Source organism: Erythranthe guttata, chromosome 9 (assembly GCF_056151865.1).
Source record: "Erythranthe guttata isolate IM_541 chromosome 9, IM_541, whole genome shotgun sequence".
In the NCBI taxonomy this organism is placed as follows: domain Eukaryota; kingdom Viridiplantae; phylum Streptophyta; class Magnoliopsida; order Lamiales; family Phrymaceae; genus Erythranthe; species Erythranthe guttata.
The window spans coordinates 14296874-14323625 of NC_142541.1; the positions used below are offsets into that span (position 1 = coordinate 14296874).

The window sequence follows — 26752 nt, forward strand, 5'->3', positions numbered from 1 at the left end:
TATTAATTAATATATTTTTTTTAAGAAAAAAAAGGTTAATTAACATTAAATTACTCTCTCCGACAGTTAAATAACTGCTCGAGACAGTAATTTAACAGCTAATACATTAATATTAGTTAAAATAGTTTTTTTTAGAAAAAAAAAATTTAAAAGAAAAAAAAAAATCAAAGCCGGAGACCCTGCGATTGAGCTACCGGAAAAAAATTTCAGACAAAAAAAAAGTTTTGAAAAAAAAACGAGTCAACGCCGGAGACCGTGGGTCTCTGGCGGTCTCCGGTGGTGGCGAGTCAAAATTGGAGTCAAAATTGAAATTATGGTAAAAAATTGGTTAATTGGTGAAATTTGGCTAAATTAGTTAGTGGATGTATGATCGTGGAATTTTTTTTTATTTGGGGGGCAAAGAGCAAAAATGACCAAAGTTAGGGGCAAAGTACAGTTAACCCTACTTTTAATTCTCTGGTTTAATAATGTAAGGTTAATAAAGTAATTTTACATGAAGTACGATGGAGTACGACCTTTGTACGATCTATTTTTACTAGGTTCGTACTTTAATTTATAAATTCATAGGTTCGTACTGGATCGTACTAGTTCGTACTTTAAATCAACGACTATAAATTTTTACTAAATATTTTCTACGCACCAGATTAAATCGTTTGGGTCCGAGTAGTACAACCCCTCTCGGACCCTAGACAACCCCGTTTCTTTTTTCAAGTTGTGTATATATATATATAATATGATGAGATCATCATTTCTTATTTAAAATATTATTAAGTTTTATTACATCAGATGGTTTGTGAACTAACTAGAATATGGATGTAAATAATTTGGATCGTACTGAACTAGTGTGAAAATTTTACGATCTAATCGAATTAGAATTAGCATTTTCGTGAAAAGAAACCGAGAAAAATCAGAGAATGGAATTTCAGAATTTTGAATGAAAAGACTTGTTACAAAATCTGAACATTTTAGATCGAAACTAGCGGAATCGTAAAATAAAATTAATATTATAAATACACTATTGAAAAAATTGGAATAATGACATTATTTTTTAAAATTTAAATAGGATCACAAATCAAATTTTATATGTATTCAAATTTCAAAAAAAAAAAAGAAAAATCAAAATAAAATTGAAAACCAGAATTTTGGAAACTCGAAATTTGATTCAACCCTTAACTGGAAATTTTTGGATCGGAATCGGCGAATTCAAAAATTCCTTTCCGAATACCACCCTTAATTTGAGCACATTTCATATCAAATAGTATGTTAACACTCTTGATTTGATCACCAATACAATAAAAATCATAACAATCTTTAATCTAATTTCAACACATTTTGAAATCCAATAGTCTAATCTCTTTATACTGTAACTATTTTTTTCACAAGTTCGATCGAACTTCTACGATTAATATGAAATCAAAGCCTAGTATAAAAACTTAACTACTATTGAGGTGTAGCATTTGACTCTGATACCGTGTTAAACGACAACTTTCATCTAAAAGTTCATACTATTATTAACCGCGCAAATCATTCGAAATTGTATATACATCCAAAATGCTAGTACAAATTCTTCATACCACATTGTGTAAAATCAAGTGGATTCATCTCTTATACTTGGTGTTGCATTTGGGCATGATTAGTGTAATGGTCAATGTGGGACACATCATTAATAACTTGACATTGCCAAGTAATTAATGGAATGAAACAAATTGAGTTGCATCAAAGGGGAACAAAGTTTTAAATAATCATACAACCACCACAATAAAATTGTGCAATAATGATGCATCAAACGAAACTGTGGCGAGTCCGTAAGAAATAAGTATGGTCTTAGTCAGCACGAGAGTGAAGTTTTACCCAGTACACATATGTGGCTGCATATTCCTTTGTCCAAATTCAAGTATTTCTAAAAAAAATAGGGAAAATCTAATATCACAAACAATTGGGCTGCAAAAATATTTGGAGAATTTTCATTCTATGTTTTCTTCGGTTCGACTCGTGTTTGTAAGTTATTCTTACATTACAAACATATAAGCGTTAGGACAGAACGCCGAATGATTGCATTCCATGAATACCATGAAAAAGGACAAATGAATTTCAAAGTTGAAGGGAGCCGAAGTTAGTAAGGAAAATAAGATACCTCGTTTTTTTGTCTCTATTTTTTTTCAATGAAAGATTTCAGCTTTTCCATCCAACGAAGGTACTCGTTTTTATCCTTGTTTATCATATACCGATGCAGAAATTCAGCCAACTTATCATCTACTCCCCTCGTTTCTAAGTAATCATAGAGCGACGTCTGCAGTTCATCATCCAATTCCCTAAAAAACAAAAAAAAAAACAAAAAAAAAAACATTACGAGGCATGTAATAATTAAGAATGTGGAAACGAAATGATTGAGGAGCATACTTGAAACCGGGACCCATGTAATGGTAATCTGATATTCGATTATGCCCACGAGTAAATACGTTGCGAATCTCGATACTATCAGGCCATGCAGAGCAAATAAACTCCAGTATGTCAGTGCCTTCACCTTTAAATACATCAACTATAAAAGTTATATGGGGCTTCATATTCTCAGGGGTATCATCGTCTTGTTTCATGGGGAAAGCTCCATCGAACATCGTCACTTCGATTTTGATATCTTCGCTCTGTCTGAATTTTTTGGTTAATCGGATCCACTGCTGACCTGGCAGTTCGTCGACTTTGAATGTATTGAACTCTGGTATAGGCTGTATGCAATAGCAAATTAAGGTCCCAATTCAGTTTTCATCTATGGTTGTTCAAGAATCCAAGTACAGAAAAAATATCGTGTTTAAAACGCACACAAATACTAAATTTCGAACAAGTTAACCTTTAATCAACTCCCTACAGAGTACAACAACGATTTTTCGAATCCATGTCACAAAGTGCTACTCGAGAAATAGTTTTGCCAATGATGAAAAACGAAGGTGAATATTATAAAATCATAAATCATTGTGGCCCCGTTTGGTTCCTAAGATAAGATTAGCCAAGATAAGATTAACTAATCTCATGATAAACCCAATTATATTGTTGGACCATAGGAGATCGAATAAATACTCTCCCAATTAGCCAAGATGAGAGGCATTTTACACAATTCCGGGCCGGCCCGGAAAATTATTGTTGGACTAACCAAACATCGAATAAAGACCAACTATTTAATTAATTATGGCTAATCTTATCAACCAAACGAGGCCTATATGTATATACTCATATGTCGATCTCATTAAATATAACAGAACGGTGCCCAACGGGACTTTATTCCTTAATACCAAGCCCTAAATAGATCGTAACGGAAACTTCCCTAGGGCCAATTATTCCAAAACATATTTCATAAAAATCGTACACATCGGGAAAATCGAAATTTTTTTATTGGGAAAAACTTCAAAGAGATTGACATTTCATCACACTCTCACTCTTAATGTGAAGCTTATACGATTCCTTCAAGCTCCCAAACACAATTATCTTCGTTTATTCGCCTTCAATTCTCATCCAAGCATACCAGAAAAAACTATCAAAAACTCGATCAAATACTAAAAATCGAAAAAAAATCATATTCCGCTCCACGAATTCATCAGCAAATTCAAAAAAGTAAATGGCAAACATAATACATAACAGTAACCCTACACTTCCCCAATAATTAAAACTATTATCCGTACACAATTAAGACAAAATTAAACTTTCAAACCCTAAAGAAAACGATGATCTAGAGAATTATCACAGATCAATAAGTAAAAAAAAAAATTAACTCGGAAATACCTCGGAAGGAGGGGAATGGTCGAGCTCGTACTGGATTTCGCTTCGAATCAGGCGGAGCATGTTGCCTTCGAAAGCCGATTTTCGCATTTCCGACATGTAATTTCTGATTGGGGATTTGAGAAAATGATTTGAGGGTTTGATTTGCTGCTGAAAGACGAGGTTTTTCACTGCTCCTCGTAATCCTCGGGCCAATCGATGCGCCATTTTTGGGTTGAATTTGATGTGGAGAGTTAATTACTTGCAGAGCAGAGAGAATCTGGTTAGGGTTTAAGGATTGTGGGAGGGTTTTTCCCTTTTCCATTTATCATTTTTGGTTTTTTTTTTTTATTATTTTTCAAAAAATAATAAATAAATAAATAAATCAAAGCACCATGTTTTTTAAGGGCCAGTAGAAATGAATGGGCTGATTTTATAATGATTCCCACTCTAAAATTTAAGGCCCAATTGTTATATATTTGTTATTATTTATGGATAAATTGCAACCACCTCCCTGAGATAAAGTGTAATTACAAAACAAACTCTTATGTTTGAACAATTACATAAAATCCCTTGAAGTTTGTAATTTTTTTATATCCACCCCTACAATAGGGTGTTATCGATATTTACAAATTTCAGGGGTGGGTTTTTTTGTAAATAGACATTATCTAAGAGGCTGAAAATTAAACAGAATTTCCGAAATCCGCTAATTTCGATTTCACGCCTAAATAAAGTTCCGATTTTTTTCCCTAAAAAAAGTTATCGATAATGCCGAAAATGGGAGCAAGTGTTTGGTCGGAAAATCAATGATTAAGCGATTTGTACCTACATTGTTGTTTAGTTTCTTTTAATTTAATCATCTTTGTACGACATTATTTTCATTATCTATAAATTCACATGATTTTGTCTTCTACAACTTGTTGACTAGTCAAAATATACTCAATGATTCTTTGATTCTTAATCCATTTATCTATTGGGACATGAATTTTTAAAATATTAAAATCAAGATAAAACTAGAAATTAAAAGTAAATAAACGTTTCCTAATAATTAGCTTGCAGGGTGTTTTATTTAACGGATCTGTCGTTTGATTAGGAAGATTAGTCATGATTAACTAAATGTTATTTTATAAGGCTTCGTTGCTTACTTATTTCGGAATATATTGGATTATGTGAGATTGAATTAATATCTTACTGACCGATTAATTATTTAGTCAATAAGATGTTTGATTCGTTAAATTAAATCTTGTATTAAATTTGTTAAATTTTGACATTAATTGTGAATTGTCTAAAAAGTCTTTTAATTAACAAAATTAACATATTGTTTTAAGGATAAAATTGTATTTTCCTCCTTTAATCATCCTCTACCAAATTAATCCTAGGGGGAGGGGTGCCGCTAATTTAACCAAATAATAACATTTAATTACGAGCTTTCAAGTGTAGTAGCGGGCTAGACTAAATACGAATCTCATCAACCAAACATCTTACTAACCCCTACTATTTAGTTAATAAAGTTTAATAGCATTAAGCAAACGAGGCCTAAGTTCCATATAAAAATCTTTTATTAAAAAAAAAAAACAATTTAACCAAAAATTAATTTATTTCACTAAAACATATCTATCAAAAAAAAAAGAAACAATTTAACCAAAAATTAATGTATTTCACTAAAATATATCTATCTTCAGTAAAAAAAGAATAGGTCCTACCGGGAGTCGAACCCAGGTCGCTGGATTCAAAGTCCAGAGTGCTAACCACTACACCATAGAACCCATTTTGTCGTTGAGTATCTTATCAATATATTTCACATTTCCTTGAACGACGAATAATTTAAGAGTATTAAATAATATATTTGGACATATAAGTTTTTTTTTTTTTTAATTTATTTAAATTGGAATAGAGAAACATGTGATTAGGAGTTAGGACTTAGGTCCACCCCCAATGTAAACTAAAACTCCCATAATCACTTTATAACCTAATCACAGATCATCATTCCATAACCTAATTAACTATTCCACACCCAATAGACACTCCCCACTTCACATCATAATTAGCTTACGTTACTTTATTTTAATTTTTTAATTAATCATTATTTTCTTTTTTCCATAAATAATAATATAAAATCATGCCAGCTCAGATTCCAAACCCAGTCACCTGCTTCAGTGGTCCGTAAAAAGACGACACCACTCCACCTGATTACGCCGCTCAATTCCACCCCCACCCCCACCCCCACCCCCGCCCCCCTATATTTTTAAATTTGAATTCATGATTTTCAGTTCCGATTTTTCTTGAAACTTATCAGCTTCTGATTTGTAGCTCAAATGGTTACGGCCAAAAAATAACCATCAAAACCCTCTCTCTCTCTCTCTCTCTCTCCTCTTTCTCTCTCTAGAATTTGCAAAATGTTGTGCCGGAAAAACTTGGTAAAAAAAAAACCCGGATCGGTTCCTGTACATCTAAACGTGTATGATCTAACCCCCATCAATGGCTACGCTTACTGGCTTGGACTCGGTGTTTACCATTCCGGTATTCAAGGTCAGTTCTTCACAAATTCAAGAACACATAAATACCCATTTCTTGATTTTAATGATTTAAAAAAAAAGTTACTTTTCAAATTTTTTATTTTTTTGATTGGGCAGTTCTTGGGGTAGAATGTGCATATCAAGAACACAAAAAATACCCATTTATTGATTAAAAAAAAATATATTACTTTTCAAGATTGTGTTTTTAAGTTTTTAATTGGAGTAGAGTGTGCTATCAAGAACACAAAATACCCATTTCTTGATTAAAAAAAAATATATTACTTTTCAAGATTGTGTTTTTAAATTTTTAATTGGAGTAGAGTGTGCTATCAAGAACACAAAAATACCCATTTCTTGATTAAAAAAAATATTACTTTTCAAGATTGTGTTTTTAAATTTTAAATTTTTAATGTTTTTTTGTTGATTGGGGCAGTTCATGGAGTGGAGTATGCATTCGGGGCACACGATTATCCGACAACCGGGATATTCGAAGGGGAGCCGAAGCAGTGCGAAGGGTTCACATTCCGAAAGTCGATTCTGATTGGTTGGACTGATTTGAGCTGTGGAGATGTAAGAAAAGTTATGGAGGGTCTTGCTGACAAATACAGGGGTGATGCTTACAACCTCATCACCAAGAACTGCAACCACTTCTGCCACGACGCCTCCGTTAAACTCACCGGATTCCCGATTCCCAGTTGGGTTAATCGCCTCGCCAGAATCGGTACATAGTTCTACTCCCATTAATTGAATTATAGTACATATGTCCCAAATGAAGAAGTAAAATGTACTAATATTTAAAAAAAAAATCGAGAGTCGAGTGAAGTCCGCCTAAACACCGGTGAGTTGACTGTAAATCCATCGTAAGTCTGAACTTAAAATTCTTAGCTTTGATATTACCAATTCAATCCGAGCCCAAAAAATGCAACTGGAATGAAGGGAGTTTCGCCATTTTTTTCATCCTTCGAGACGAAACAAATTCATTAAGACAAACTCGATGAATTCGTTATCGTGATTTTTTATTCTTTTTTTTTTAATTGTTGATATTGATATATAATATGTTTGTTGTTTAGGTATGTTGTGCCACTGCATTATTCCAGCGAATTTAAATTCGACAAAAGTTGGGCACCATAATAAAATAGAAGACAAAGCATGCGAACAAGTGGTGGAGAAGAAGAAATTGAGAAGCCGTTCGAATAGGTCCTCTAATTCGTCTTCAAATTCGTCGAAATCTTCGTCTTGCTCGCCTCCATTAGCAGCCACCATCGGCAGTAGTCGAAGCAGAAACTCTCTGCCTCAATCTTCACATTTGATTCTTGATTCTGCTGCAAATTAGAGTACTCAAATGTTAATTTACAGAGCCAATATTTATTTCTCTCATTGATTATTATTATTTTCTTTTTTCCTTTCTTTTTTTCTCTCTCATGTAATCTTATAATGCTGATACTGTTTTTTTATGAGAAGCAGCCTTTGAGAGATCTGTATAAACTGCACATTAGTGTCAATTACATGTTTCCTTTTTTTTTTCTTTAATAAATTTTTGGGAACTAATAAATTATTTAATTTTGTTCATAAAAACGAGTTATATAATACGTAAAAAAATAGTATTTTACAAATAGGATAATATACATGAATTTATTATATTTCTAAAAATAAGCGAAAATTCATTCATTTCCAGAAGGTAGAAAGCTAATAAACATAGATCGTTTAAAGATACAATCACCATGGTGTTATATCCGAAGTTTTTAATTGTTAAATTGCACACACGTTCAGATCAATAGTTCAAGATCACCCAATGTAATTTCACCGGGTGTAGCATCTACAAAACCGAAATAAATAAGTAGGTATTTTATGTTGCATTAGGGGAACTAGTACATAAAACATTTTCTTGCAGCTACGTGTTAGTTGGAATAAACTTTAATTAGTGGAATAATCTTTATATTACTTTCATAAAAGCTCAGCAAATTCCGGGACTAAATTATGACATCTTCCATATATTATAGTACCACTCTGAAAAACACAGCCAACTAATCTTCAAGAAAACTACTCCATCGATGCAAAATATTAATCGTTTATTTGTTACTTTCGAATTCCAACGGCACATCGGTTTTAAAAGAGAATTAATCGAGGAATAATCCATGCATACTTAAATACTTAATTAAATCGAGTAATTAAGCATGGCCCCATTCATAATAAGAGAACATGTTCTTTTTAAAAAGCATGTTCTTATTCTAACTACTTTCGAGCTTAATCAAGACGCACTCTTTTCTTGATTTACCAACCCTCGGATATATTTTGTCTCCAAAAGTGTTGTTCTTTACTACTGTTTAAGTCCAATGGCATACCTGCAACCGGACCCCGCTTACTTACAATCAATAATCGCAAACAATATATTCTATACCACACTCGATAAATCCAATCATACACGAGTATAAAAACGACTTACATACGTGTATGCTGCACAATTGTGCGTAAATGTACTCAACCCTATGGATATTTGTATATACATGTACAAGAATGTTAAGGAGTTTACGGAAATACAAGTGCTCGAAATGTAGGAGCACTCTCACTTTATGGTTTTTCGTTTTTTTTTTTTTTTTTTTTTTTGGTGAAAAAGAATAAGAGCAATTCTAATTTCCTGTAATACGCAGAAGAAAAGCACAAACTATACCATGTTTTCTGTATGAAGGAATTTCTTTCGAGAAACATTTGTTACTTTGAGTATGATAAGAATCGCTGCAGGCAATGCAAATTACTGTGTGCTGCGATCAACCGCGATGCGATCTTATCCAATCGACAAAATCGTCAACAATCAAGGGCCATGCCTGATCTGAATCATAATTGTCAAGCTCTGGAAAATTTATCTGCCACAAGAAACTTCGATTAGTTTCTATTTATTATCCATCACATAATCACATTTTTGTATGGACTAATTAAATTAAAATTACCTCATTGCAAAACCGATAGAAGCCCATCCACTGATCCATGTTAATGACCCTGTAATCGGTTTGTATCTGAAAATCAACCATAAAGTGCGCATACACATTAAGGCCTCGTTTGGTTCATAGGATAAGTCATCGTTACTAATTTTGAATAAATAGGGGTTCGTATAAATCCGCACCTTGAGATAATGAATAAGTGCATCTACTTGAGGCAGAAATTCAGATCGTAGAACAAGATTCAATAGTGCACATACAGTCTCCGTGTCTATGAATTTCTGCTTCTCCTCTAGAAGAACAAAGATACAAACTAGTGAGCATCAATGAATCAAAGACGGGAATTAATCTAATAGCAGAAGTTGATTAAAAAAAAAAGATAACACACCTACCAGTTAGGTTATATTTGAAGGCATAGGAATAGAAGTCGGCACGGTTTGATGACCTTCTGACCTTTTCAACAGCAGAAACAAACGTAGGTGAAATTAAATTATTGTATAAACTTCAATACAGAAAGGGAGATGATCTACCTCTCTCTCAAGTTCTGGTAGTGCTGCCTTTAGTTTAATTATTGTGTCAGCTCTCAGTGCTGTAAGAGCTCTACGCCACTCATCCTAAATATGAAGATTAATACGATGATCATTCAAATAGTAAGAACCCAACAGTAAGTAATTCAAGATCATACATGCAATTGCAAGCATATATTTCAATGCAATTTCAAATTATTTCATTGGTTTCCTCTTTCACAAAATACGAAAAATTATTATTGAAGTGGAATAAATCCTAAAAAAGTATGCCAGTTCACTCAGTAGATATTGACTAGAGGAAATTCACACTTCACTTCTTAGAGTTAATAGTTCATATGCATAGACAAGCACTGCGCAAAGATATTAGAAGACTCAGCTGAATAATCTGGAGTCAAGGAATCAAACCAAGGAAAACAATAGCATTTGACAGATTAAAAAAACAATAGCATTTGACAGACTCGTTTACTGAAAATGCATATGACAGTCAATTAGCATTATTGAATTGCTCTTACCAGGGTGAAGTATCCTTGTCTCTCAGCTTGCATTTTCCTAAAAAAGTCACCACGGTCAATTTCTAACTCTGAGCAGAGAGTATCAATTCCAATTGTATATAGAACACAACAAATTTAGGGAAAACAAATGTGACATGAACTCACCAAGCTAGCATTAATATCCGGACATCCGCATGGTGAATTCCTAAATCTGAGCAGAGAGTATCAATTCCTTGGGGTCTGGCCAGTAAAAAAAATCCCACAATTAAATAAGCAAATATCAGAAACAGGAAAAAATGACTGCTAAGTTTACTCCAATTGCAGGAGAAGAAAGTGACTCATTTATGATATGCTTTTCCATAACAAACAGATGACTGGCTATATATCACATAAATTAATAATTGACAAATCTCTCCTTTTCATCTTCGAAAGTTATTTCAGTTTATAACAAAAACTCAATAGAAGATATATTCCGACTCTGCAAGAAAGAAGCAGAGCATAGGGAAAGAGGAAATACAAGAAACTATAATATTGTAAAGCTCCCCTGGGTCAAGGATTCTATGACGGACAGTGAGAATAGAGAGAAACACGGAGAAAATCAACTGTACTACGTTCAACTTTCCAAATAGTAAGTACTTCTCTAAAATATTTACAAGTGTCTATCACTACTACATTTAGATAAGCTCTATTTTTCTCTAGAAACGCAAAAATAGAAATCGCTCCCTTTAAGGCTATCATCCACTTACTCAATATGTAAAAACAGATATAAGTGGAGGACACTTACTGAATAACCCACGGGGGAGTTATAGCATATGAATAGAATAGTTGATCGATTCGCTCCGCCTCGCTGGATAACTTTTTATGAGCAGCTGTTGGACACAAAAAAATGCTTAACAGTTAGGCTGCAATGACTAAACGGCAAAAAATGCTTATTCATTTACATAACAAAACAAATGTAAATGAATAAGTCTAATGCAAAAAAAAAAAAATAATGAAAGAACCAGCGCACAGATAGTCTTGAAGATGCTCTAATCTTCTCTAATGCTACAACAGTCATGACTTCTTTTACCTCTTTCATAGAGATACGAGCGCATACAACAACTGATTTAAGACAAGGATAAACCAGAGATACAACAACTGATTCCACTTTGGCCTTTCTCATTTTCAGTTCCACTTTGTACAATACGAAAAATGTGTTCAATTCCTTGTTTTTCTCTTTCGTGTTGATTAACTATCACATCAATTAATTGTTTTCCTTTTCATTGTTAATCAACTATCACTTAATTAGATATTCTCGCAACTTGTTAATAAAATTCATTTGCAATTGATAGCACAAAGTTGAGTCTCGGGATTGGAAACAGAGCTAGAAAATAAAGAGCATAGCAACTTAATCCGCTGTTTGAAGGAATTTTTATGTAATTCTCGACTTTATCGAACTAATTCTTTTGCCAAGCATACTAGATTTCCAAGAATGGGCAATGCAACATCAAATTTCAAGAAGAAAAAAACCCGAAAAATAAACAGTTGAAATTTCCCTTGTCATCTTCATAAGATGCACCAACATATTTACATACTAAAAATAGATAAAACTTCACACACACACACACACACACACTAATTCGAATCAATTGAACATCTATTTCATTTATCCAAACAACAACTGAATTTCTCCTCTCGAAAACAATGCCTAAAATCTCACTCAACGATCGGTTTTCAACTTCAGAGCCAGAAATCGAAAAATTGAGGCGTTAATTAAAAAAATCGAGAATCAAGCTTCAAATTCCAACAAAAATCGTAGAAAACACCGACAAATTAAATGATTTAACAACCTGCGAGAAAACGATCCATGGCGCCCGAATTGAAGGGCCGCTTCGAGTTCGGAGCGTCTTTTTTTGACGAAGAACCAGACATTTTTTCTCCGCGAAATCACAAATCCTTTCTCGAAAAAAACTCAATTGTTCAGTTCCTACAAATATGAGATGAAATTCATAATGTTGAAATGTCGAAATAATCTTCCCCTTTTCTTCTTCTTCTTCTTTCCAGTGAACACTGAAGTGAGAGAGAGAGAGAGAGGAGAGAGAAAGTGTAGAGAGAGAAAGAGAGAGAGAGAGGGGAATCTAACTTTGAAATTTCTGAGAATAGAGAAGGTGCGTAACTGGGGTAACCGTATTACGCGGCTACTATATAAAGGGGGGAGGCGTACGATAGCGAAGCGTGCGCGTTTCTGTCTAAAATAGGCCGCCCACGTGCAAAGTTCTTGTGGTGGGGTGTCGATAGAGTGTGCTCTTCCACAGGGAAAGACTCCGTGCTCCCCCAGTTAGATTTCGCCACGTGGTTTTGCTGGTTTATAAAAAGAGTAAAAAGCAGTTTGCCCCCTAAACTATGGGCCGATTTGCACTTTACCCCCCAAACAAAAAAAATTTGCACGTTTTTACCTGAACTCGTTAATTCGTTGCACGGTGCCCCCTAAACTCAATTTTCCGGCAATTTTGACCGGAAAGTTGAAACATGTGCCTTGCACGTGACATTTGCAGGGATATATTTGTCTATTCACTTACATCTTGTATATTAAATATAAATTAATCTTTAAAAAACAAAAAAATAAAAAAAAACAAAAAAAAACAAAAAACTAAAAAAGAGAAAAATATATTGAGTCATTCTTCTTCCCTTCTCCTGTTCGCCGGTCTCCGAGATCAATTCGACTCTTCCGCCACCACCACACACCGGCAAGGGTTACTCAGGCGACCACCACTCCGCCGCGGGAATGTTGGCGGCGAAACTCCCTCAGCCACCGCCCTCCGCCGCACTCACTCTCCGAAGCTCCCTCCTCACACTCGCCATCATAACACTCGTCTCCTTCACTTTTCTCTCCCTTAAATCCCTCCACTCCCCTTCTCTCCAGTATTCCCCCTCCACCAGCCCTACCCCCCTCACCGTACATCCTTCGCTGCCCAAGGTACTACTCCCAGGGAGTAGTACGCGAGCGAGGGTTACTTCTTTCAGAATCTCAGGGAGAGTAATTTCGTGACGGATGATCCAGATCGGGCCGATTTGTTCTTCATTCCGATCTCGTCATAAGATGCGAGGCAAGGTATGCCGATTGTTGTTAAATTTCGAATGAAATTATGCTTTCGTTTCGATGATTTGTGAATTTGAATTTTGTGTCTGGTTTTGTACACTGTGTTCGACGAATTTGAACATAATGGGGATTTTTTAGGGGTTTCTTGATCGCCAGTGTTTTTGGTGGCTTCTTCTTGAGTTCATTGAAATTCATTTTTCTAGGGTTGTTGTGTAGGAATCATTTCGCTGATTGAGACGTTGAAATTTCGTAATGTGTTTGGTGTTGAAATATATCTCTCCTAGAAACAACACAGTTATCTTGTTATTAATTGAAGGTGAATGAATGTATGGAGAAGTAATAGCTTAGTAAATGAGGATGCAAATCTTTTATTTTTTCTCCGGAGAAATCATCATCCGAAGATTGGGTCGTCTCTTCCGAAGGGCGAAGGGAAGAAGAAGACTCAATATATTTTTCTCTTTTTTAGTTTTTTGTTTTTTTTGTTTTTTAAAGATTAATTTATATTTAATATACAAGATGTAAGTGAATAGACAAATATATCCCTGCAAATGTCACGTGCAAGGCACATGTTTCAACTTTCCGGTCAAAATTGCCGGAAAATTGAGTTTAGGGGGCACCGTGCAACGAATTAACGAGTTCAGGTAAAAACGTGCAAATTTTTTTTGTTTGGGGGGTAAAGTGCAAATCGGCCCATAGTTTAGGGGGCAAACTGCTTTTTACTCTTATAAAAATAATCGCTATGAAGAAGGATGATTTGAAGCCATATAGATGGTTTATCTAATTACCTTACTTGGTTTTTACTAGAAACAATGGAAGAATCTCCCAAGAAATTGGAGCATCTCTATTTCTCTAGTCAAGATAGGGTCAATATATTTCAAGAAAGTCCAAAAAAGATTAACAATTAAATAAATCGTAATTTATTTTCGCAATGGTTTCCTATATGTTAATAAAAAATAATAATAATAATAAAAAAAAATTGAAGAAGCACATTTGATTTTTCCTCATAATTAATATTGATCGAGTCCAGACTTGGAATTTCTATCTAATTTCACCAATTAGGAATGAATTAATTCCACTCGGCGGATTACAAAGACCGGTGTTAAAATCAGGTAATTTCCCATATATAAAATTCAACATTATTTCAATATATATAGTTTCTCTACAAATAAACACTTTGCAAGCAACAAGTTTCTCATCTCATAAATCACTAATAAAAGTTCTCAATATTCCATTTACAAAACAAAAAAAATATCATAATAATTTGGAATAAAGCAATAATGGATAGAATTTCGCGCTTAATTGTTTTTTGTGGTATATACACATTTTGTGCGTCGGCACAAAATGTGTATATAGTTGGAAGTAGCATGGGATGGGATATACCCTCAAACGCTTCTGTATCGTACTCTAATTGGGCTATGGACAAAACCTTCAATGTCGATGACATCGTAGGTAATTTCGTGACAAACGAGCACGACGTCGTCCGAGTGCCGAAAGCCTCTTACGATGTGCTCACCCAAGATAATGCAGTGGGTGATGTTATCGCCGCCGGCAACCACCACTACATCTGCACCCTGGGCCGCTACTGCCAATTCGGTCCGAAACTAACCGTTACAGTACTAGACTCGTCTGCTGGTGGCGGCGCAAATCCACCGGCAACCACCCCCTCGCCGGCAACTCCTCAGCCAGATGCTGGTACACCAACCACCAATGCTGAATGCCCCACCCCAGCCACCATGGCCCCACGTGCTGGCCCACCTCCTCCTGGTTCTGCCTCAGCTTCTTTAACTGCCAGATTCTTGTTTCTCTTGTAAAAATTAAAATTTGGGTGTATATAAAGTTTTTTTAATACTCTGCAATAAATTTTGTTTAGACAAAATCTGGAACATAATAAAAAAAATTAGTTCTTGAAAGCCACACGAATGTAAATTTCCGCCAAACAAGGAATCCTCAGGTTCGAATAACAAGCACCCCATAATTACAAAATTTAACCGAGAAACCAAAAAAAGAACGGTTAGAAAGAAGGTGGCTACTGAGAAATTTCAGAAAGATAAGTAGTAAAAACTGAAACAGCGTCTTGCAAATGGCAGGAACGGAGATCTTGGGGCAAAGGTGCCCTCATAACAGCGTTGAAGCACTCGAGCTGAAGCTCACTTGTTGACCCCTCGTTGCTATCGGAAATAAGCAGATTGCAAATCTCTTCTGCCATCTTCGAGTACACCACTCTGCCATATTATAAGTACGTTAGAATATATATATATATATATATATATATAAGTACATCTTGAATCTCTACCCAAATTGTTAGCCTGATTTTTTATCACCGTTTTTGTTCTCGTATGTGGAAAGAGGAAAGGTGCTTGAGAAGGAAAGAGTTCAAAAGACGAGCTAAAAGCTAGACACTCCTATTTTGCTAAAAGTCGTGTTACGAAAGAAACAATATCTAGGAAGATATCAATACCTTGCATCAACTGATAATTTGCTCTCCCAAATTGCCAAAGACTTGTTTAGGCGACCAATAAAGTCGTATGCATCGTTTTTGTTCTCGAGAGTTTCCTGCCAAAAAAATATTTTTCAGTCAGCATAAAAACTGTTAAAAGAATATCTACCGAATACTTGGAAGCCATCTGGAAAATAGACTTATTATTACAAGAAAGTATTCCAATTCGAGACAACTTATGTAGCGTAAAAACAGAAAACTGTACCACTTCGGTCATGGTGTTGCTATCTTCTTGCAAGGAACTTCTTAATGTATAAAATGAAATATAAATTCCAGCACCGAGGTCCCAATCTTCAATTTCTGACTTATTATTCTCCATGGGTGTTGCAAGCCTCCAAATCTCTGAATGTTTTGCTGCACGAAATCAATCAAAAATCACTTATTTTTTTGTCAAATAGATGACACCAGATGAAGAGTAACACGGACAGAAATTAATGTTCTGACACTATGAAATATATTTCTGGATCTAAAATCTACTTTAACATCTTGGTAAAACTCCAACTGCAGGCAGATTACAACTGTATATTAGGCAAAACTTACAATATACGGAACAATAAGCATACATAACCAGTCACGTGCAGGAAAAATAAACAGTCATTTCAGCAAACAGTCCAAATTGAATTTCCAAAATGTACCAAAGGAACACGAGTAAATGGAGTCAATAAGCTCAATGCCACAAACGAGTAAATTAGCTATTTACCAGACAAAAACAGAGAATGGGCCACTGAAGTGAAGAAGATGGAATGTGCTCTCTGCCAGTTTCCACATTCAAGAAAGTGATCCAATGCTTTTGGGAGGTCACGAGTGTAACTGAAAAATATCGCCTGCATTAATAAAGCGAGAGAAGGCAATATGAGAAATCGTTCGAGTAAGAATTATAGAGTACTAATCGTCATAGAGGCAAACAACCAGCACTAATAATTCTGTCACAATCCATTCCCCACCGCCAAAAGTAAATAATATGAATGCCCACAGTTCCAGATGTTAAAAATATCTAGACAGATATGCAGTCATACAAGGTACCAGAAATATACAATAAAAGACATCTAGAAATATGATCACGGAGAGTTCAGAAAAAGGAAAAAATTAAAACCAATATACACAAATATTAACTGGTCAAAAGACAAACTAACCAAAGCTTCGTGCAACCATGCCGAAGGAATGCCTAGATTTTCGATGAACTCCCATTGCGAGTCCTGAGTACTCCAAACTTCACAATACTGGAAGAGGATTTCCCTTATGGCAATAGTTTGCAGATAAGGATAATCTTCACGGTGAGGCATGTGAAGCACAACATAGATAGCCCAATGACATTGCCCAAGACAGAGCAACTGAGAAACAAATGCCATGTCAAGAACATGAAGATCCTTTGAACTGAAAGTGCCAATGGCCTCCAAAACTGCACGCTGATGCCAAATCATGTGATAGTCAAGCGGGTCATTAGTCGAGGCAAAGGCACTGAACATGGTCTTCAAAGCACCAAAGTCGTTCTCTTGCCTAGCGTGAAGAAGCATAAGATAATACGCAAGGTCAAAACGACCATTGACAGCCCAATCGCTCACATCTTCTATTGGTCCTTCATCGATGTAAACCGGAACAGGATATGGAGCATTTCCGTCATTAAGAAGCTTCTGGTAGGTATTAAAAACATCAGGTAATGAAATGTCGCACGGAAGCTGATACCACATTAACAGCCCCAAGAACCTCTTCCAGTCGATTTTTACACCACGCAAAGCTCCATGAATGTTGCCAGAAAGTAATTCAAGAAGCCTCACCCTATCCTCCTCAAAAAAATTAAAATCCAGCCCGTTTTTCCTCCAAAGATCAAGCTGATGGGCAATATCGGCACGATTTGCATGGGACCCACCAGCCTGGCTCAAAAGGCAAGACAGTCTCACATCACCTCTCGAAGCAGCAAGTACTACAGCAGAATCCAGTTGCCGACCGGTAAGAAGCAAAAATATATGCTCTAAATCACTCAACTCATCTAGTGAACTCACTTCCTCTTGAACACGGTGATAAACACTCTCTTGAAGCCAATAACTAAATTCTGCTCGCCTAATAAGGGGAAGTGCTTCATCTTCAACATTGGGATAACTTTCCCTCCCATCTGTTATCATATCCTCCTCTTCATCTTCCATAGGCTTCAATTGCTCACATGTTTTTCTCGTGGAAAAGAGAACTTTAATCAGTTCCCAGACCAATACTTGGTGCATCAGCAAAACACGAGAAGCAGATGATAGACTAGGTACCTCTAGTTTCCTCTCAATGGTGTCTATATATCTTCGACAAATATCTGGCAGAGTCAAACGGTCGCAGACAAGCTTTTGAAGTTTCAGCTCAAAGGTTCCCAGTTCAACTTTTCTGGTCTCGTGGCTCAATTCCTTGTGAAGACTGAGGGGGGAGCTGAAACAAAAATCAGTGAGTTCCTCCCTAACTTTACCGTTTTCATCTCTTGTCACTTTATCAATTGCGACCTTTTCGACATTGATAATTGACGATAACACAACATCAGTATCATTATTACCAATAGGCATACCAGAATGAACAAGGACCCCGTTAGGTCCCCAACCTACTCGAAATGATCTGCCCATAAATAATGCCGCGTCAACTATATTACGAGAATGGCTTTCAGTTACTGGTGTATTATTCTTAAGATGCAGCTCAAAACCTACAGATTTTGCTACTGGTAGATGCAAGCCTTTATTCTGTTGGACCATTAAAATACCTCCAGGTGAACTAGAGCTAAAATTTCCAGGGTTATACTCTTTTATAGCTAAAGGAGTCTTGCGAGTAAGAGGGGTATTCGTCTTCCGAGCTGACTTTTTAGATGAATGCTGTAATAATGGAGATCTTGAGGTTTCTTTAACAAAAGGTGAATTATCAAGTGAAAACATGTTACCGAGACCCTCTACCTCATCTTGCTCCGAAGAAAACAACATCATCCTCAAATCATTCATCCTGACAGGATCAAGACCGAGATTAGTAGGAAGAGAATGCGAAAGTAGAGTCCTGTCTACTGAAGCATCTTCTTCATACATATCTGACATATCGCTACCATTCATGTCTGCGCGATCTTCAGCGGGCGACACATCATCCATTGGAATATCCTCTTCATCTTCTTCACCCAGACCGAATCTGCTAAAATGTTGTACTAAAAATTTCCATTCACCATTGACTGGGTCAAATGAAATAAATTGTGCCCCTTGACTCTGGCTCTTGCACTTCAACTTTTCCGTGATATCTCTTAAGCAATCCGCGGTTAAAGTTTTCAAAGATTTTACACGTAGTAGTAGAGTTACTTCAGCTGGCTTGTTAAGACCCTGACCAACTACAGGTTTGGAACTGTCGTCTTCATATACAACAACTTCACATCTATTAAACTTGACGATGCAGTCCAAATCCAAACATCTAACATCTGTCTGACCAGTAAACTGAATGTATCCATAGCCAACCCTTCCGACAACAAAATCTTGGACTCTGCTGCAATAACCAGGATCCATTAACTCCCGAGTAGTCAACTCACTTAAGCACGGTTTCGTGTAGTAATCAGAACACTTCAATGTTGGTAAGGAATTTTCAACTTCATGCAAGGTGTTACACGAAACAGAAGTATCTGAACAATTCATAGAAATTCTTCTTCTTTTGCACTGTGATTGAGGCAATGGGATGGGTTTTATCATCCCTACATCAATCTCCATACTTAGATTAGAAGAAATTCAGCTGACAGAGCCGACAAGCCGACAAGGTACGTCACAAGCTGGTGATAATAGCAAACAGTACTCAAATTAGCATGAATTACAAATGATTAGAATGCAGAGAGAAAATCAATTAACCAACTGTGCATACGCAAACATAAAATATTCTCGTAAAACCCTCAAATTCAATCCAATATTAGGCAAAAATAAAGTTCAATAGACCAGAAAAAACTTGATATTACCTGTTCCAAAGGAAAATTTCTGAACAATTACAAGTTTACAACTGTACTCATGCTTCACCGGAACGCCGCTATATCGGACGGAACGGGGTTAGTGGAACCGGAACGGAGGCCACCGCGACGAATCTCCGGCAATGCGGCGGCGATTTATCGAACGGAACGGATTAGAATGGGCTCCAACGGATTCTGCCGGAGTTCTTCGTGGCGCCGGAAATGGATTAGGGTTTGTAACACCGACTACTGAAGAGAGGGAGCGGAAGTGTTTTGTTTAAAAACATTTAAAATTGCACCTAGGTCCTACAATTTTATATTAATTCTGATTTGGGCAGGGAAAGAATACAAATCTGATTAGGGTCACTTAAGTTTTCAAAAGCTTCAACTTAGTCCCCAAATTTTATGATTTCGATTAAAATAAATAGTTATATTCAGAACTTATACTTTAACCCCTAAATTGAAATTTTCTGCAGTGTTTTTTATCCTTTTGCAAATATAACGGTTTTAAAGGGATTGTTGTAATATTGATATGACATCTTTCGTTCTCCATTCATCTAACAAAGTTAATAATCTCTCATGATTTATATTCCTTTATGATCAAATATTTGTCGCGCCAATGAATAGGAGTTCTGGGGTGATTTAGTCCGTAGGTCTTCGTCTTCCTCAAGCCAGCTCCGTTCGTACTCCGGGTGAATAAACCTGCAACGCCGGGAGGGGTTCCCGGCGGGAAAGCTCCGACGATCAAGTCAGTGATCGGAAATAGAAAAATGTATATGCAATGTAATAGTGGTTAGTGTAAAAATCTCATCCCTTTGTGTGTGTGTTGATTCTCTTATTTATAGATGAGGAAAGCTTGGCCTCCAAGGCTTTCCTTTTTTAGGGTTTCTCTTTTCCCCCAAGTCATGTATCTTGGGCCTGTATTGTCCTGGGCTCGCCTTACCTCGTTTGGTATTGGGCTAGCGAGTTAAGGTACTCCCAAGTAGTTCCGGGGTTCGCGCCATACGACGACTTCGCTCACGGTACCGAGCTAAGACATCATGGGTTCTTCATTATGGGCCTATCGTATTGGGCTTACTCTAATGGGCTTATGTTTATTTATTAATTGTCAATCAAGCCCGTATCAACTACTCCCCCCTACTCCTTATTTATAAAACAAGTCGGCTTTTCTTTACCTCGTTTTATAAGTACGGAGTATGAGGCATCAGTTCGCACTTCGATTTAGGTTTACGTCGGCGTACGCAGCCCCTCTTCCTTTCCCTTTCATTAATTACTCTGACACCCCGCATGGTCGGTTCAAGTTCCCTAGGTCATCATGAAAAGATTTCCATCAACACTTTTCGCGCTAGGTTCGAGGTAATCTGCATTAAATCCTGTCCGTTCGGGTGGGCGGTTATGATTGGTTTTTTCTCTTTCCTAGGTCATTACTAGGGGAGTCCAATCGACACTTCTTGCGCCGAATTCGAGGCGACCTACTTTGAATCTCACTCGTTCGAATAGACGGTTACGATCAAAGTTTTCCATTTTTCCTTCTCCTATAAATATCTGACCTCTATGAATTTTCAGATTTTTTCCCCTTCTTCACCTCTGCGCTCTCCCTATCTTTGTCTACCTCCGGCGACTTTGCTTTTCTGAGAACCAAGTTCTTTCCCTCCCGTGCTTGTTTCCTCCGACAAAGGTACTCCCCTCTTCACCTTACTTTTTACTATTCTTAGCCTATGTCTTCCAATTCCCCCGACCCTTTTGGTCAAAGAATGCCCTCCAGAGAGGGAGATGAACACCCTACCCTTACTCTTTCTTCTTCGTCGGAAGAAGGGCCCTATTTTTCCCCTTCGGGTAAATTACTGAAAAAACCGAAGAGAAAAAGAAGAGATGACGTTTTGTCTTCCGCAAGGAGCGGCTCTCCTTCACTGTCTGAGGGACGCGATTTAGACGACCAGTGGGGGCCCAGCACTTTAAGCGAGGTGGACTTAGACAATTTAGTTCGCGATATAGGCCTACCTACTGACGTAGAACTATTGTTGCCTTCGCGAGATCAGCGTCCCTTAAACCCACCCCCGGGTTTCAGCACCTGGTTCTCGGAACAGTTTTATTTCGGTCTTACTTTCCCCATCTCACCTTGGTTTTCTGAGATTGCGCAGTTGTGCAATGTGTCCCTCAATCAATTTCATCCTCATGCCATAGTCGTCATGACCGGGTTTCGCATGCTTTGCGCCTGGTCGGGTGTGGTCCCTACTCCAGCTCGATTTCGGAGTGTGATGGTTTTGAAAAATTCCAGTCCTTTTCATATTTCTATCTCGGCTCGCCCGGGTTTCAAAATATTAATGCCACCCAATAAAACTGATGGGTGGCAGGGTCATTACTTCTTCGCGAAAAACCCCGCTGATACTCCTTACCTGTGTCCTTGGTTCGCCACTTTACCCGACAAGCGGAGGGGGAAACCTCTAGCGATAGACGAATGGCTTTTGAAAATGATTGTTCACTTTCAACCAAGTTATGGTATGCCTGAGACTCTTACCAGTTTTCCACCGATACTTCGCCACTTCTGCTTCCATGACAACGGCACTCATCCCTTAACCCAAGAGGATTTAGGTGGGTTTAAGCATGATACTAGTTTTCTGCTATAGTTCGTCACTCGTTTTGGGTTGTGGCTTTTTATTTGGCTGTATTTTATGCTTGCCGAAGTATTGCATATTTCCTGACCACACTTTCCTTGATCCCATTAACAGATTTAAGGATGAAGAGAATGTTCCGAGGTGAGAAACTGGCGACTCGCCCGTCCGAATCGGAGCCGGAATTTCAGGCGTCTGAGTTCCAGCGCCCCGTGGTTGCTGAATCCGAGAAAAAGTCCCCCGAAGAGGGAGCACTAAGGCAAAGGCCTTCTAAGAAGAGTGCTGTGGCCGCGCGTCCCCGAGATAGCCCACGAGTTGAGGATCCCGAGCCCCCTCGCCGATCTTCGGCCATAGTTACGGTCCCTTCCTCGACACCTCCCTCGGTCGAAGAACAGGTGGAGAAAGAGCCCGCCACAAAAAAGAGAAGGACTGATCTAGCCCTTGGGTTAGTTGGGTCGACTCCCGGGCAGACCGGGTCAGCTTCGGGGCAAGTTGGGTCATCTCTGCCTCCAAACTTTGCACTTCACCTCTGCCAGAATGCAGAGAACGCCATCGCTGCTTGCCGAGCTATGGCACTTCCCCGAGACGTTGCTCATTTCGGGCAAATGAGCAAGGGTGATCGGCTTGAATTGCTCCTTCATAACATAACGCAGGTTCGTTTTATTTTGCATACGCGAGTTAGTTTTTACGTTTCTTAATCATAGCTGATTTTACTTAAACTCCATGTATGCGTTAGCAATTTGCGATCGCCTTCTCGGGTCCTTTGGGGTGGGATGATGTCTCTCGGGAGGCATACGATAATCAGAAGAAAGAGGTCGGCCAGCTCCGAAAAGAGGTCCGAGGTCTGAAAGAGAGCCTGGCGGTGTCTGAGTCGGCAAAAGAGGGACTGTTTGCCGAGGTGAGGAGGCTACAAGAGAGAGAGAAGATCCTTCAAGCGGAGAAGGACTCTTTGGTATCCCATAATGCAAGTTTGGAGGAGAAAGCCAAAGGGCTTTCTAACGAGCTTTTCGCGGCTGGGAAGCAGGCATCTTCTAACTTCACCGAGGGAGTGAAGGAAGGCCATCGGCTGTTCCCGGGTTCTTCCGAGGGTCTGCGCTTCATGGAGGCGTTCGTCGGTCGTTTTTTCAACCGGCTCTGGCGTTCCACCACATTTACCCGACAAGCGTCTGGCCTAGCTCGCTTCTTCTTTTCGGAGGCGGTGAAAGCTGTTCGGAAACGACTAAGCGGTGCTGGCATCGAGTTCCCGCTAGTCGAGAACGATCTTGCCGAGGACTTACCGGATGATGTTATCCCGGGTTTCGAAGGCGACGTGAATGAAGACCCTGACTTAGAATGGTGGAGGGAGGTACATCGAGAGCTCGTTGTGGACTTCTCTCGCCAGGGAAGCTCTTCGGTGATCATCACCGATTTGGTTGGTGATGTTGAAACTATCGATGCAATGGCGAACCTCAACAGGGTGCCGTCGGACCCTGCCTCCTCTCCTCTTCCATCTGTCGGAGATCAAACCGGGGCCGGGGTGGAGTCGCCGAAGAAGACTTAGCCAATTTCAGCTGTTTCCCATTCATGTATTATGTGCTTTGTATGTGTTTGAACAATCTTTCTTTTTTGTATGTGTTTGAACAATTTTTCTTTGCTCTCCTTATATCGATATATCAGGAGTTCATTTGTTTAAGTATTGCCATTCATGTTTACCTTGAGTAGTTCTTTAGACTTAGCAACTTTTCCTTGCATTCGAATTGAACTGATGATCTTTTAAACTCATATCGACGGTTATTCCATGATTTCCTCAACTCAGTCATTACTCTGATTTTCGCAAGCCTCTTTGATTTTATCGCGGTACTTTGCTTCCATTTCTAGTTTAACTTGCCTCGGTAAAACACGCGAGTTAACGCCACAATGAAACGCACGAATTAATGCCACAACGAAACACGCAAGTTAACGCCACAATAAAACACGCGAGTTAACGCCACAATGAAACACGCGAGTTAACGCCACAATGAAATACGCGAGTTAACGCCACAATAAAACACGCGAGTTAACGCCACAATGAAACACGCGAGTTAACGCCACAATAAAACACGCGAGTTAACGCCACAATGAAACACGCGAGTTAACGCCACAATGAAACACGCGAGTTAACGCCACAATGAAACACGCGAGTTAACGCCACAATGAAACACGCGAGTTAACGCCACAATGAAACACGCGAGTTGACGCCACAATGAAACGCGCGAGTTAACGCCACAGTAAAACACGCGATTTAACGCCACAATGAAACACGCGATTTAACGCCACAATGAAACACGCGAGTTAACGCCACAATGAAACACGCGAGTTAACGCCACAATGAAATACGCGAGTTAACGCCACAATAAAACACGCGAGTTAACGCCACAATGAAACACGCGAGTTAACGCCACAATGGAACACGCGAGTTAACGCCACAATGAAACACGCGAGTTAACGCCACAATGAAACGCGCGAGTTAACGCCACAATGAAACACGCGAGTTAACGCCACAATGAAACACGCGAGTTAACGCCACAATGAAACACGCGAGTTAACGCCACAGTAAAACACGCGAGTTAACGCCACAATGAAAACTAAAATAGATAACACAAGGATTTTTTAACGTGGAAACCCTCCAAATAAGGAGAGAAAAAACCACGGGGCCTAGCCCAGATCGGAAAATGGATGTTTATTAATGGTTGTTTTGCCTGTACAAGGTGTATCTCGATTTTGCTGACATAATTGCCTCGATCTCCTTTCTCTCTCTTTTTTTTTTTTTTTTTTTTTTTTTTTTTTTTTTTTTTTTTTTTTTTTTTTTTACGCGAAGAAGCGTTTCAAATGAATGATATTCCATGCTCGTGGCAATGGTTTTCCTTCTACGTCCGCCAGCTCATATCCTCCACCAGCCAAACATTTTGTGACCATGTATGGTCCTTCCCAATTGGCCTCTAACTTTCCTGTGTGTTTTAGCGCGTCAGCTCGTCGTAGGACGAGATCACCGATTTGGAATGAACGAGACCGTACCCCTTGATCGTATCGAGCCTTGATCATGTTCTTACTTCGTTCCATGTGCAGATACGCTGCTTCTCGTAGGTCAAAAACCTCATCCAGCTGTGTCCTCAGGGCATCATCGTTTGTCCTTTCATCGAATGTGGTGATGCGGAGTGTGTCCATTGCCACCTCGACCGGGATAACAGCATCGGTCCCGTAGGTTAACCGAAATGGCGTCTCGCCAGTAGCTGCTTTGACTGTTGTCCGGTAAGACCAAAGGACTGAGGGCAGTTCGTCTACCCAACTTCCCCCTAACTCGTCCAGTCTCTTTTTCAAACCGTTGACAATGGTCCGGTTTGTGGACTCCACTTGACCATTAGCCTGGGGGTGTGCTACCGCCACGAATTTCTGTGTTATCTTCATCTCTTCGCACCACGAACGAATTTTCTTGCCGTTGAACTGAGTGCCATTGTCCGATACGATGCTTCTAGGCAGACCAAACCGACAACATATATTCTTCCAGACGAAGTGCATGACCTCGTCCTCTGATATTTTTGATAAGGCCTCAGCTTCAACCCATTTAGTGAAGTAGTCTACCGCAACAATGATGAACTTTTTCCGGCCAGTTGTTTGCGGGAATGGTCCCACTAGGTCAATCCCCCATTGAGCAAAGGGACATGGAGCACTCATGATGATCATCTCTTCTCCCGGCTTATGGATAAGTGGGGCATATTTTTGGCATTGTGCGCAGTGTTGAACGTATCGGTGTGTGTCTTCTTTCATACCGGGCCAATAATATCCTGCCCGATATAACTTCTGCATGAGGGCCCGAGCTCCTCCATGCTCACCACAACCACCTCGATGTACTTCGTCCAGAACATGCTTTATTTCCTGCTTTCCCAAACACCTTGCATCTACTGTGGTGAAGTTTCTTTTATATAATGTCCCATGCCGTACGTAAAAGTGCCTTGCCTTATATGCCAAACGGTGCTGCTCCCTCTTGGTACCAGCTCGCTCTCCTCTGAAGTATTTGAACAACGGTGTTCTCCAATCCGGCTCTTCGTCTATTACCATTACACCCGGCGTTGGGGTAGGGGCAATAAGGATGGTGATCTTTCTTTCAATACAATCGACGACTGACGACCCGACTTTAGCGAGGAAGTCAGCTCGCTGGTTGTCGCTTCTCGGAATTTGATGCATGGTACAGACTTCAAAGGTTTCTGTCACAGCTCGGGCTTTATTTACATAATTCTTCATTCTATCGTTTTTTACTTCGTAGTCCCCTTCGAGTTGGTGTATTACCAATTGGGAGTCGGAGTATATTCGCACCACTCGCGCTCCGAGCTCTTGAGCGATCTCCATACCTCGGATAAAGGCTTCATACTCTGCTTCATTATTGGAAACCCGAGGTAATCTAACGGC

The 26752-nt window shown here is 38.5% G+C and overlaps 5 protein-coding genes and 1 non-coding gene across 6 annotated transcripts; 2 read left to right on the forward strand and 4 right to left on the reverse strand.

Moving 5' to 3' along the window:
* Positions 1-1936: 1936 nt before the first annotated feature.
* On the reverse strand, positions 1937-4100 carry LOC105976107 (Mitochondrial glycoprotein family protein). Its single transcript, XM_013001398.2, has 3 exons — positions 3772-4100; positions 2401-2723; positions 1937-2312 (listed from the first exon to the last, which is right to left on the reverse strand). Exons 1-3 carry the CDS (start codon positions 3973-3975, stop codon positions 2150-2152), a joined length of 690 nt encoding a protein of 229 aa, XP_012856852.1. The 5' UTR covers positions 3976-4100; the 3' UTR covers positions 1937-2149.
* A 1341-nt stretch (positions 4101-5441) lies between these two features.
* On the reverse strand, positions 5442-5513 carry TRNAQ-UUG (transfer RNA glutamine (anticodon UUG)). The gene has a single exon. It is a non-coding gene; the product is annotated as a tRNA-Gln (tRNA).
* Positions 5514-5796: 283 nt separating this feature from the next.
* LOC105975568 (deSI-like protein At4g17486) lies at positions 5797-7815 on the forward strand. The gene is made up of 3 exons (XM_013000769.2): positions 5797-6276; positions 6697-6984; positions 7334-7815. The coding sequence occupies exons 1-3, from the start codon at positions 6144-6146 to the stop codon at positions 7594-7596; spliced, it is 684 nt and encodes a 227-aa protein (XP_012856223.2). The 5' UTR covers positions 5797-6143; the 3' UTR covers positions 7597-7815.
* An 821-nt stretch (positions 7816-8636) lies between these two features.
* On the reverse strand, positions 8637-12391 carry LOC105976111 (uncharacterized). The gene is made up of 10 exons (XM_088823031.1): positions 12337-12391; positions 12044-12180; positions 10999-11083; positions 10380-10454; positions 10236-10272; positions 9727-9810; positions 9589-9649; positions 9382-9488; positions 9209-9274; positions 8637-9124 (listed from the first exon to the last, which is right to left on the reverse strand). Exons 2-10 carry the CDS (start codon positions 12123-12125, stop codon positions 9029-9031), a joined length of 693 nt encoding a protein of 230 aa, XP_088679157.1. The 5' UTR covers positions 12126-12180; positions 12337-12391; the 3' UTR covers positions 8637-9028.
* Positions 12392-14486: 2095 nt separating this feature from the next.
* On the forward strand, positions 14487-15184 carry LOC105975506 (umecyanin). Its single transcript, XM_013000704.2, has one exon. The coding sequence runs from the start codon at positions 14571-14573 to the stop codon at positions 15102-15104; it is 534 nt and encodes a 177-aa protein (XP_012856158.2). The 5' UTR covers positions 14487-14570; the 3' UTR covers positions 15105-15184.
* On the reverse strand, positions 15154-20123 carry SAR3 (SUPPRESSOR OF AUXIN RESISTANCE 3). The gene is made up of 6 exons (XM_013001066.2): positions 19731-20123; positions 16924-19550; positions 16491-16614; positions 15996-16144; positions 15752-15846; positions 15154-15515 (listed from the first exon to the last, which is right to left on the reverse strand). Exons 2-6 carry the CDS (start codon positions 19489-19491, stop codon positions 15320-15322), a joined length of 3132 nt encoding a protein of 1043 aa, XP_012856520.2. The 5' UTR covers positions 19492-19550; positions 19731-20123; the 3' UTR covers positions 15154-15319.
* Positions 20124-26752: the final 6629 nt, after the last annotated feature.

Bases quoted from the DNA above. Each gene is read 5' to 3' on its own strand.
- LOC105975506 (XM_013000704.2), top strand. From the start codon at position 14,571: ATGGATAGAATTTCGCGCTTAATTGTTTTTTGTGGTATATACACATTT.
- LOC105976111 (XM_088823031.1), bottom strand. From the start codon at position 12,125: ATGTCTGGTTCTTCGTCAAAAAAAGACGCTCCGAACTCGAAGCGGCCC. The intron at 10,273-10,379 runs GTGAGTTCATGT...TGACTTTTTTAG, and splicing joins CGGATATTAATGCTAGCTTG to GAAAATGCAAGCTGAGAGAC. The intron at 9,650-9,726 runs GTAGATCATCTC...GCTGTTGAAAAG, and splicing joins TACCAGAACTTGAGAGAGAG to GTCAGAAGGTCATCAAACCG.
- SAR3 (XM_013001066.2), bottom strand. From the start codon at position 19,491: ATGGAGATTGATGTAGGGATGATAAAACCCATCCCATTGCCTCAATCA. The intron at 16,615-16,923 runs GTTAGTTTGTCT...TTATTAATGCAG, and splicing joins CATGGTTGCACGAAGCTTTG to GCGATATTTTTCAGTTACAC. The intron at 15,516-15,751 runs GTATTGATATCT...ATAATATGGCAG, and splicing joins AAATTATCAGTTGATGCAAG to AGTGGTGTACTCGAAGATGG.
- LOC105976107 (XM_013001398.2), bottom strand. From the start codon at position 3,975: ATGGCGCATCGATTGGCCCGAGGATTACGAGGAGCAGTGAAAAACCTC. The intron at 2,724-3,771 runs GTATTTCCGAGT...TATTGCATACAG, and splicing joins ACCATTCCCCTCCTTCCGAG to CCTATACCAGAGTTCAATAC. The intron at 2,313-2,400 runs GTATGCTCCTCA...TTTGTTTTTTAG, and splicing joins TACATGGGTCCCGGTTTCAA to GGAATTGGATGATGAACTGC.
- LOC105975568 (XM_013000769.2), top strand. From the start codon at position 6,144: ATGTTGTGCCGGAAAAACTTGGTAAAAAAAAAACCCGGATCGGTTCCT. The intron at 6,277-6,696 runs GTCAGTTCTTCA...TGATTGGGGCAG, and splicing joins TTACCATTCCGGTATTCAAG to TTCATGGAGTGGAGTATGCA. The intron at 6,985-7,333 runs GTACATAGTTCT...TTTGTTGTTTAG, and splicing joins TAATCGCCTCGCCAGAATCG to GTATGTTGTGCCACTGCATT.